At 42.3% G+C, this 12,716-nt stretch overlaps 1 protein-coding gene across 1 annotated transcript in view; it reads right to left on the minus strand.

Annotated features, from left to right (window-relative positions):
* The window catches only part of LOC144776547 (calcium-activated chloride channel regulator family member 3-like), a 264,858-nt gene that overhangs the window by 234,322 nt on the left and 17,820 nt on the right, over window positions 1-12,716 (minus strand). The window contains exons 2-3 of the mRNA XM_078659274.1: window positions 10,683-10,823; window positions 10,424-10,574 (exon numbers count right to left, since the gene is read on the minus strand). Of these exons, the coding sequence (XP_078515400.1) occupies window positions 10,424-10,574; window positions 10,683-10,823 (292 nt within the window). The remainder of the gene's footprint in view (window positions 1-10,423; window positions 10,575-10,682; window positions 10,824-12,716) is intronic.

Raw genomic sequence — 12,716 nt, forward strand, 5'->3', positions numbered from 1 at the left:
TACCGTTTGTATCGGGACACTTGGGGTAATTCAGATTTGTAAATCAACTGTTATTACCAATTGAGCTTTCATGCATTTCTCCCTTTGAATGAAAGACATTGTGTAAAAAAAAAATCTTTATGAAAAATGACCAATAATTCTCATGCTAGTATGAGTATTCCCAACTTTGAAAATGTGCAATTATATACTGTTTCTGAAGTCTATAATTTGTACCCAATTCAGAAATACATAGGTGTCTTTCATACAGATTATTCCATGTATACATTTTCCAAGACAAAGTGCACTATACCCAGTAAATGAAAAAATACCATTGCAAGTTGCTGCTCAGTTTTTGGATCTGGGTTCGTCGGGTTCTTGGTGAAACTACAAGTCCTATATATCCCCACAACCAGGAAGGTCTAAAGGATGTAACGGTATATTGCTTTCCAAGAGCTGTCAAAATTAGAAAAAGTTATAGGTGAAAACGTTGAGACAAAAGGCTGTTTTTTTCAACAAAATGTCAAATATTCCAATATCTAACTGTTAGTTTCTATAACGAAACCTTCATGGATTTAGACAAATGACCCCTTTCTGAATTCAGAATTTTGTCTACTTTTTGAAAATGTAAAGAATTCCAGGATCCATTATTGCTTTCAAACTCATTTCTACCATTAACTGGAAGGAGGTGGAAAGCTCTAAAAATAGCAAAAATAGGCTATGTCCCAGAAAAATGCCAAAACTGAGTGAAAAATTTCGGTTCTCTGACAAAAGTCTGTCATTCCCTGAAAGCTGAGAAAATGGAGATTTCAGCCCCACAAACCCTTTTGTGATACCATTTTCAGGGAAAAACCCAGAGGCTTTCATTTGCAGCCCGTTTTTCCCATTTTTCTGAAAAAAACATAAAAATCACTATATTTTGGTTAATTTCTGGGCCCCCTCCAAGGGAATCCACAAACCCTGGGCGCCTTTAGAATCCACATGATGTTGGAAGAAAAGGACGCAAATTTGGCGTGGATACCTTATGTGGTCAAAAAGTTACAAGGGCCTAAGCGCGCACTAACGCCAAAAAAAGCCTCAGCACAGGAGGGGAAAAGGCCTAGCAGCGAAGGGGTTAAATAGAGAATCCTATATCGGCTTAGCAAGTGGCGGAGTGCAGGGGGGGGTGAGGACCTCCGCACTACCGTCATGAATCAGTGACGTTGTTTTTGCACAGATCGGATTCAGAATATTAAATACCAAAGCGGATGGCAGTAGTGAAGGAACTACGCCATGCCGTGTTTGGTTTAACCCTTTTGTAAACCCAGTGGAAAGGAGACATTTGTGCTATCATAGCGAAGGTGGATTTTCTGTTAACTTAAAGTGGAACTCCTTTTCCTATTCCTATTTCTTTGTGCATTTCTTGATTGTGAATGGAACTAATTCTTCAGAGCTTTCTGATTATTGGCTATGGGGTATGTTACTAGTGAGAACTAATGTTTTAGGCATATGGTGTGTTTTGCCGCATTTTTCATACGTTCTCTTGTGTTATGCAGGATAGAAGGAAGTCAGAAGAAACAGCAGTATGGTGTCTGTGCACATTTTCTACAGGTGAATCTAACTGGTTGTTGCTTAGTGAGAATTGAATGAGTGTAGGGTTAAGAATTGTATTAACCTTTGTATTTTTGTCTTACAGTTTCTTTTTCCCTGCTGCCCCTTCCTTCTTCCCTTTATTCTTTTTGTTTTTTTTCCCCTTTTGGGGTTTTTCCCTCACCGTATCGTCTGAACACCCTGTGCTTATACTTCAGGGTGTTTGGAAGGTCTGGAGGTGGAGCAATGTTGCTACATGCGGATCCTCTGGAGTGCAATCCTGACATGGGCAGTTGGTCCCAGTCCTCCGGAGGTCTAGAAGTCAAAACATTTATAACTGATAACTTTTCGGAGCTGTTAGGAGAAGTCCAGTCAGATACAGCCAAGGGACCTAGTACCTTAGGGACAGCACTTGGGGGTCAAGGATCACTCCAGCAAAGTCCACCAGCAGGCTCAGTCCATGTCCAGTTGCTACTATTCAGCTCTGCTCTTCGGGTAAAAGACCTCTTGTAGCTTGATGGGTCCTTGAAGTCACAGGGGGTTCGCCAACTGATCTGGGAGTCTATTTCTTTGCTTGGTTTATGTGGGGAGCTTGTTCACCTCTTCAGGTCTCCTCACAGGTCCCAAACAGTGGAAACAGTCCCTCTTCCATTGTTCCAGAAAATATTATTAGGAGGGTGCCTCGGTATGCCTCATTTATGGTTGGCACCAGCAATGAATGGGGTGACTACTGGCTCCTCATTAACCAAGGGTCAATCTTAACCCCTTTCGTAACGGTTCATGTTTGCCCTTCTATAAACAATCCCATGGTGCACCTTACTGCCAAAATGTACCTCCTATGGGAACCCTTACTCTCATGTGCAGAACATGTGTGCCCACATAGAGGTATGCCCAGGAAAATGAGACATACCCCCTTCTGTGACCACTCAAAACCAGTTGTTGGGGGAGCTACCCTCTGGCTGGGTTTGGTGCCAGCCTGGCTGGTGGAATGAATGGTTGTTTTCATCTCCAGGTTTCACCTTCTATTTACCTGTAAAAGTAATAGTCTTTTTAGAAATTAATGAAGTTCATGAGTCCACCCGAACTGGTCTTCCAGCATGGGGAAGAAAAACACCCCCCCACCCCTAGAGTTCTTGCCTTAGGAGCAGTTTTTACACTGGCTGGGCAATTGCTGGAGAACTAATGCAAATTAGCCAACAGGAGCTTCAGGCAGGGAAAAGGTAACTTTTGAAAAGGTACTTTTCCTAAATATTTATTATGAATTCAACTTCCCCATTGAATTAGGCTTCTAATAAATATTAGAATAGTATTTGAACTATTTTTCCAGCTCCTTGTCTCAAACCCAAAACAGCAGAATTAATAGTTTAATCTGTACCCTAGCTTTCCTTATATGACAGCCAGAGCCTTCCTCACTGAAGATTGCTTTTGGGGCATTGCCACTATAGGGACATGGGTGCATTCAATTTCTATGTATCCCACTTTTAAATACCATGCACCCTACCTTGTGTCTACAAGGGCTACCCACAGTTGGCCTATTAATATTTAAAGGGGAGGTTTTACCTGTCAGAAATGGTTGTTTTGACAGGTCTAACACTAGGTTAAAAAACCTGCAGCAGTCAGGCTACATCGGTACACTGTAAGGCCTAAAGCCATGTTTTCCTGTATCTTAAGTGCTGCAGTCCACAGGGGACATTTAACTTTCCATACTATGGGCATAGTTTTTATACCTTATAGGAGAGTTAAGTATGAGAGTTAGGGATTAGTTGATTTCTACTTGTTTTAGGGGTCAGAGCACATATACATGGAACTGTACAGCAGTGCCCCTAAGTGCAGAGTCTATAAACAAGCAGAAAAATTAATAAAAAGGGGCATCTTCTCATAGTAAGTATATATGTAGGTAAATATAGGTGTACTCTTTACTGTGATAATATCTACAGCTTCAACAAGCTAGTAGTGGGGCATGGGTTACTACCATTCATGATGGGCATGCCTTCGCAGAGGTTGTGGTCCCTAGCTCTGATTTATCTTGCCGAAGTTGCCGATCTGTTTGTGTACCAGTCAGTCAAAGACAGGAGAGACCTGCAGGACTGAACCAATCTCTCTCTGGTCTCTCTGGTCCTGTGGCACAGTTTTGGCTGCCCCACAGGACTGCAGCACTGGATTTGGATGCAGCCTGGATGAGAGATGGGGGCTGAGTCATAGCATGCCTTGAGACCTGGGGTGTGGTTGTTGCTGTGAATGGGGGAAGCAGTGATGCTACAAGGCAGCGCCCAAGCCCAGGAATCACCATAAATGGTGGTTCTCCCAGTACTCGACGGGGCCCAAGATGATGGACCTGCCCCCTTGGAATGCCAGCACTGAGTGGTCCCACACAAGACCTAAAATGGCAGCCACAGCACAAGGGCAAACAGGGTCTAGTATAAAGGAACACCAGGACAAGAAACAGAAAGCACCAACCTTTTGTTTTCTCTTCATGGACTCGCACCTATCACATTAACTGACAAGCATACTTATTGCCTGTTCTATCTGCTCTTCATGGCAGGGTTTTGGCCTAATGGCCATTAAATAGCACTGATGAACTCTGAGGCTGGTTCATGTGCATTTCGAGGGTGACTCGATATTTGCGATGAGCTGTGGAAGTACCTGATGGTTGCACACTGAGAAGGTGCCTGATATAGTAAATTTCAGCACTGGCGGAGGAACGCAATTCCTCTCTGCATCTTGAGGCTGTATAACTGGTGGGTTCTGATAGCTCCTCTAATTGGTGACCTGTCCTGAGAGTACATGTGAACTCTACAAAATAGAGAAAACAGGTGCCAGACCATCAAGGTCAAATTTGACCACAAAAAAACTGCTATCTCACAATCTATACTTACAACTCCACTGGAAGCCCATGACAATGGAAAGGCAGTTGACTAGTCTGACACTGGGGACAATGGAAAGGCAGTTGACTAGTCTGTCACGGGCATCAAATTAATTCTTCTTGACACAAAAGCCTACAGGTGATTGATACCAAAATTGATCATTTAAGGGCATGACTGGGCCCGATGAGTGAACAATTAAATTAGCATTGTGACCGACTAGATGAAGTGGATCTCCAAACTAGAGGATGATATACTAGATATAAAAAATGCACTACAGCGGAAGGAGTGGGAGATATCAAAGACTGCGGCGAAGAACAAAGATCTCGAATCCCAGTCATGCAGAAACAATGTCCATATCACAATGCTCTCCCAATCAACCAACCTCAGCAAGCTCGAGAGATATGCTGAGATATTACTTGTGGATCTATTGGGTACGTTAAACTTTGCAGAACTTGTGCTCATTGAGAAAGTACACGATTCACTTGTCACTAGACCTCTCCTGGGCCCCCGGCATATAATCACAAAGTTGCTGAACTAGTGGGATGTCGACACAATGCTGAGACCCCCTAAAGAGAAAGGGCCCCTCCACCACCAGTGCTCTGAAATATTTATTGTGCTGGACTTCATGGTAGCAGTACAAGAGCTCAGGACATTTACAATGTCATGCTGTACCCTGCCAGAATGTACATTATATTAGTACCATGAAGGAGACAAGTTTCACACATAATGACACTCAGCAATATTTGGAAACTGACATTCCTTGACCATTCAGTGAGAGACTGGCTGGAAGTCTTTCTTCAGCCAGGAAGCTTTGTTTCTAGTGGCACTCTCTTTGCTTGACTGTACTACTGTTAAGACTAAATACTAATTGATAGATGATTTAAGTTACAGGGTTATATTTGCAGAGTTGTTTGTATGCTTGACTTAATCAACAGCAATGAAGAGCTGCTTTGCAGGATTAATTATATTTGGAGAATGTGGATGGAAGTTGATGGTGCCTCCCAGTGCATAGCGAATGGCTAGGAGTATAAGGGGATGTTTGATACTTGGGCTTTCTTCCACTAAATGTTGGAGAAATCAGTGTGGATGTGGAATGTGAGGCATCGTTTGTAGGGACAGTTTGCACAGACATTTCTAATGGGTCAGCAGGCTTTCCAACTTATCACATTAATAGCTGGGCTTTGGACAGCAGCCTATTTCATGGATACATGACAACAGCAGGTGAACAAGGACTGTTAAAAAAATGGCATGCAAAATACATGGCTTAGGCCACTCTAAAAAGCAACACCTGATTGTGGTGTACCATAAAAGTGGCAATGCTGTAGGAGACCCATCTTGCCGCTGGCCTCCCAGCCCCATTGCACATGGGTGGGATGGTGTAGATACTTTGCCTCATTCATCCCATACTCCAGAAAGAAGCAGTGCTAATTAAGAAGGGCCTAATTCATGAACAGTGTTGCATCGCTGGGGGAAACCAGTGATGCAACACTTTTCATAGCGCCATCCTTGCGACACCATGGATGAGCCATATTTACTGTGTGGCACTTCATGTCGCAAGGATTTACAGATATGTCAGTATTCCTGATGTATCTGTAGGCTCAAAATTGTCAAATTGCTGGAGTGTGTGTGAAAACAGACGCAACTACAGCAATGTGTCTTTTCTCATGGGGCAAGCCCCATGTGAAAGGGCCTGCATCTCTCCTTGTGCATGCTTCAAGCGGGTGTAAGGATTTGATACAGTGGCATTGTGAAATCTCATAGATTGCATTGCATCACTTCTACAAGACTTTTTTGAGTGGGAATGCCTACCCTGCATACATTATATCTGACGCAAGTATGATGTAGCGCAGGGATTTACAAAGTGACGCATCTGTCTAGATGTGTCACTTTGAAGATAGGGCACAAAGTGGCACATATTTTATGCCACTGCAGTATCACAAAAAGTGATGCAACAGTGGCATAAAAGGCTTATAAATAAGGCCTGAAGTTTTTATGCTTTAAGCTGCTGCATTTGCATGTCACAGTAGGTTCCTATTAGTGGCATGCATCTTGCATAATTTTCCTGCTATCTTTATTAACACGTATGCACCTAATGATGAGACTCTCCAGAACTTCTTGAGGTGATCATAGCACTATGCAGACAGTATAGGGCAATAGGGCAGACCGGAAACATTATTTTCCCTGCAACCATTACAACGCGTAATGGTTACATCGTGGTTTTAACAACGCAAGTCATTACGTCGACTTGCACTGGAGGGCTCTCTAGACTAAGGAATAGTGTGAATTACTATTCCAACACCTTCCCTACTGTACGTACACTGGAGTTGGAATAGTAATTCACACTATTCCTAAGTACAGCACCCTCCAACGCAAGTCGATGTAACGACTTGCGTTGTCAAAACCGCGATGTAAAATACTGTGTTGTGTCGGTATGCATGGTGATCATCATACATTCGGGCAGACCACTCACGTTCTGCGAAAGTTGTAAATAAAATGCTGGACAAGGATGGGCTGAGGGATGAATGGAGCCAAAGGAAGAGTGCTTTTACTAATTTCTTGTTCATGATACATTCTCATAAATTGATTTAAGCCTTACTTCGATGAACCATTATTATGGATCACTGATACTGCACATTTACCACGCACACTCTTTGATCCCTCTCCGGTGGTAATATAGCTGGTGCTTCAAGACACACGACAGGCACAACACGTTTGGTGCTTTCTATCCAGGGCACCCAGTGGTAGGGTGTTTTGGATCAACTTGCAAACAGATGTCATAGAGTTTTTAATATTAACACGCATCCCCATTATGAGGTGTACTGGTTGACCCACAGTGTTGGCGACCCATCTACAGATAGAGGGGGATCAGTTAAATGTGGGAGACCTAGTAACTAGTGTTTTAAGTTAATCTACGTAAACCCATACAGCTTATACAAACTGTCCGATGCAATACTTGGTCATTATGGACCATGATCAGGGAGACTTTAATGACAGACATATATTCATAAGACATTTTGCTTGTTAACAATCCAACCCTCTTACCTATGCTAGATAGGAGTATGAAATCAAGCCTGCTAAAGGACGTCAAATTATACATAGATAATGTATATATTGCACTAGAAAAATGCGACAGTGGGGTGACTGTCATAGACACGTTTGACTATCTCAAATTGCAACATTCCCTATCTCCCACAGATGGCCTTGTTTTCTAATGAACCCATGGAGTTTCATCCCCATACCCACATCCTCTAGAATCACGGAGATGACGGGCGGATCTTAAGACTACCAGCTTGATAACGGTGAGGTTAGAAAGACCTCCTAATGGCATTTGCTCTGTTCGAATCGGATCGGGAACATGTCTTTCTGACCGAATCAAAAAAGTTTCCGACTGACCGATTATTATGCAAGTTAGGCATTAGGAGTATCTCAATCTGAACCCAATCGCGTTTGGAATGACCGAGCTGCAAGGAGCAGAAACTTACATCTTTACAGGCTGCGGTTCCCAACGACTGGTTAGGATGCTGGATTCAGACAGCCTTTCCGAATCGTGCCATCTGACTCAATCGGTAGCCAGAATCAGACTGTGGGGGCTTATAGCTGGCCCCCCTGCACCTTGAGTCTTTCCAATCAGACCCATGAGGGTCCCAATGGGTCCCCCCCTTACCAGCCATGCACAGTGTGACAGGCACCAAGGGATGGCCACAACAGGGTGCCTAATTTTCCCCAGTAACCCCTTTCTTCAATGGGAGCCTAGGCATTTGGTCGGAACATAGGCTTCCACTGAAGTCAAAGGGAGTCCGACCCAATCGTATCTGGAAGCATTCGGATGCATCGTAATCGGTTGGTTGGACTCTCCCGATCCGAGTCATTTGGAAACCATTCCCAAACCAATTCAGTAGGGAATGCTCTCCTAACCGCATCGTAATCGGGCACTACATGGGTTATACACTGATGATTATGCCACGGCTGCGAGCAAGACCCTGGCAAGTTGGGAACCTGATCTTGGGGAGAGGTGAGGAAATTCTGTTGCCTTCAGACTGGGCTAGTGTCTATCATTTATAGGCATAAACTGCTGCATTTTAAATTTCTGAAAAGATTTTACTGCCCTCCCAGATTCGTACACAGAGTAGACGCAGATAGGCCATCTCTTTGTGTGTGCTGCATGTGTGATCCTTACAGGGAGTTGCAATAAATAAGTCTGCTGAATATGTCAGACTATAGACTATATATATAAACCATGGTTTGGTTTTGAAATGTATCCCCGGAATGGCAAAGACAACAAGCTCACATGCTATAACTAGGGTATATCTTGACTATATCCTTTAATACTATTCTTTTGACTCTGCTACATCGAAAGCTATATCCTTTTTTGCTATATCTGTTAATTACCATTGATAGAAATCCATATCATATTGATTTCTTTTCTGCTAAAGGCTTGTTATGTATGAAATGACTATGCCAGTATTTGTTCTGTTCTTTTACATTTGTTTAAAGCTTTATAAAGAAACTTGTCAACTCCTACGTCCCCTCTGCCACCCCTTCCATTGTTCCTCATCCTATTGCATAGGTCAAAGAGGCACAGGAGTCTGGCGAACATCTGTGTGAACAAGTCCATTCTTTCTCTCACAACGTTAGACCTCAGGCCCAGAGTAGTGGATAGGTCATCGTTCGTTCAAGGGAGGGGGGGGCCAGGTGGAGCCTTGCACGTTTGCTTGAGCCCTGCCATGCTCTGCACAGATGGCATAGTGCTATGGAGAGAATGCAAAGTTGGCTGCAGGAGATGCCATGATGGTGAGGCCAGTCGGACATGGTCCCAGATAATGCCACAGAGGGGAGTCAGTATTGCTCTGGGAAATCTACTTCAGTTCAGTGCAGCTCACTGTCACTTCTGGCTGTCATTTGCCGGGCAAGAGACACTAAGAAGGGCAAGCACAGACAGTCACTGTTTCTCTGATAGTGTTAGTGGAACAGTTGTACAGCCAACTCAACTACAAGCACTATCTAGCACGTCCATTATGCTTCAATCATGTAACAAAATGCAAGCTACACAAACTTTCATGCAAAAACGTATGTATGTATGTAAATATAAAAATAATGTATAGGTTTCATACAAACATCGAAAGCTTAGATTGTGCAATGCATTGCTCGTAGGAAAACTCTACTTGTATAGCCGATTTCACACTCTATGAGAAAAGCCCCCTCACTCCAGGTTATAAACACTGTCCTCAGTGATAAACGTTTCACCTACAAATCATTGTTTTCAGATGGGTGAAAGTAAATGGTTCACATTAAAACAACTACAAAACGCAGAATGCATTTTTTATCCCACCATGCTCGTTCAGATCTGAAAACAGTGTCTGTAATGGCCTGGCGGAGGGGGAAAGGGGGGTGGGGCGTGAAGACACCACTTGCAGATTGCTCTTCAATTGAGAAAAATAGGCAAGCCAATTATTGAGTCAACATCAGTCGCATATGTAAGTATCAGTGCTCCTTGTTTGGGCCCATAGGTGAAGTGCCAAACGGCACTCTATGGGGCATATTTACAAGTTCTGGCGCATCTCTGCAAATCAGCAGGGATGTGCCAGAACTGATGCGTCACTCAATTCCCTCCTTGCGCCACCACAGATGCACCGCATTTACACGCGTACGGGTGGCGCATTGCTGGAGTCGCCTCGCAAGCGCGACGCAACTCCTGCAATGCACAGGGGCCACCCATACATAACATGGTGCGTCACTCCTTACGCCTGCTTCAAGCAGGCGTAAGGAGTGATTAGATGCATCACGTTGTAAATAAGTCGCAACATGGCGCATTGTTTACGCCGCCGCTGCGTCACAAAAGTGACGCAATGGCGGCGTAAAAGTATCGCAAGGGACTCGTAAATCTGCCCCTATGAATGTAACATAGTCATTATTCATTTTGCTCAGGTTTTACTTTATACCATTACCAAACTTCTCTTCCAGATGGCACTAGAGGGCTACCACAGCGAAAAGTAGAAATGAGCAAATATATTTACCTCGGGGTCCATACACTAAGAGCAGGGAGTCATCTGTTATAAAGTTGAGAGTGAAATGAATGTATTTTCCAGGTTCACCGCATCCTCCATACTGCAAGGTGTATGGATGATCGCCATATTTCAGGAATGGTTCAGCAATAATGACATCAGCCTGACAAAAGAAGAAGGTCTTTCATCAAAGCACAGCCCAAAGCTGCTATGGTGGAAATACTCAGCACACGGATAGGTGCATAGTTCTATAAAAACAATGAACCTTTACCTTATCGAATGTTTCGGTCTTTGCTCTTGAGAAACTGGGATTTGGCGTCCATGTTAAAGGTATTAATATTTTTATACTCTTGAAGTAGGCTCTTCTTTGAGTTGCTGTGAACAGGTATACAGAAGCCTCAGTCATCATAACCTAGTACGAGCAAAGAAACAATAAGAATGATTATGACACTTGTTCTTCACAGGTCTCGGCTAGGGACAGATGTAGATGTCTTACAATGATTATATAAAAATACATTCATGTTTTCACATTTTCAAATTCCTTAATTTTCTGTCTGGTTATTAAAAAACATTTAATGTTAGTAAACATGGGATAGAAAAAATGCATTTTTTTTTAAATCTGCTCATCTTAATTTAAACACAAACGAATTAATCTGTACCAATTTCATAATATTTGGTAAAAAGAGAAAAATTATTATAGTCTACTTGATGTCATTCCAATTTTGCCGTCTGCTTGAGACAGGAATTTAATAAACAGTAGATTTCGAAGTATGTTGTCATCTTTTGAACACTTGATCAAATCTTGTCTGACAAAATGAATATTAGTCTTTGAGGCGTGAATTGGGATATAGGGATATTGGTGGACCTCTGATTAGACCTTGTTGGTATAAATTCTAGTGAGGAAAGTCGTCAGAATTTGTAAAATATGCATTTATGTATTAAAAATGTGCGGAGATAATATTGTCTTTTAGTGGAGTGGTAGTGATAGCGGGATAGATAAGGATGGAATTCACGCCATGCAATCTTAGTGCAACCTCTGAACTCCGCTATGTCCGCTAGGATGGACCTTTTTCTAGAACTGAGGCTGAAATCACAAATTCAATAGCATTGCAAGGACAGTGCAGGAGATTTGCTCCACAATCGTGGCAAAGGGGAATGGGTTTCAAATCATGAATGTTTATTAGCATATTAGCAAAGTTCGAATCTCAGTTCAGTAAATTCAATCAATCATTTAATAATCTTAATTCCACCGAGCAAGTCGAGAAACATGTGAAATTAGATTAATTAAAGGCAGAATCTTTTACATAAAGACCCTATGCCAATGTCAAATGACAGTTAAGGTCGGAGAATTCATAAGCAGCAGGTGTCAGCAAAGATAGAATCTCAAAAAGAACCAAATGACAGTTCTAATGAGGAAAAGGAGACATGTACTTGCTCTAGCAATTAAAGTAATGAGAAAAAATATGAGGAACATTGAGTCTCAAGAGGGGGAGAGAATCGTCAGCCTGCAAAGGTGGACAGGGGCAAGCGATCCAACTAACAAGTTTCACATAGTTAAAACATAAGTTCCACCTAAGTGATATATTCTTCAGGATCCTACTGAACAAGAACCAATCAAAACCCAGTGTTCCCTCTGTACTTGGTGTCGGCCTCCACTCTTTTCATCATCCTGGACTTCATGAAATCTCACAAAAAAGTATTCACCTCCTCTCCTCTTCTCCTAGGCAGGTGCTGTGAATCATCATCCTAACTAGTTAGCAGCTTCTCTTTGAAATTGAAAATGTGAACTAACAAAACATAACATTTAGAAATGAGAACACAATGAGCCTGGCGTCTGAAATAGGAAAGGTGCCATGCACAAAAAGTAGAAATACAATCTTCACCCTAAAATGGAGTAAGGAACCTAGGCGTACTCACGATAATGTTAAGATTCACATATGATAACTAAGGCTAAAAAAAATCTGTACTACATCCATTTCAATAGCCTAAATATAAAACAAAATATAGAATTATGTATATAATAATGAATAGTTCATGTTCAAATCATGTGCACATCACATGAGATGGGGTTATGCGTTATGCGCGTTATGTGTTATGTTACAGGGTAACCTTTCATTAGGCACAAATAAATGATGGTGACACTGCATCATCAGTAGTTTTTTAGGATCACTCAAGCATGTGGACACTGTGACAATTGTGTTTATTTTGGAGGCAAGATAGCACAACAGGTTTTTATTTAGATATTTTTTTAATTCGTTTAGGGAGAGCGGCATGGTCTAAAGCTCTTTTCTTTGCCAGTTTTCTA

Source organism: Lissotriton helveticus, chromosome 1_1 (assembly GCF_964261635.1).
Source record: "Lissotriton helveticus chromosome 1_1, aLisHel1.1, whole genome shotgun sequence".
Taxonomy (NCBI): domain Eukaryota; kingdom Metazoa; phylum Chordata; class Amphibia; order Caudata; family Salamandridae; genus Lissotriton; species Lissotriton helveticus.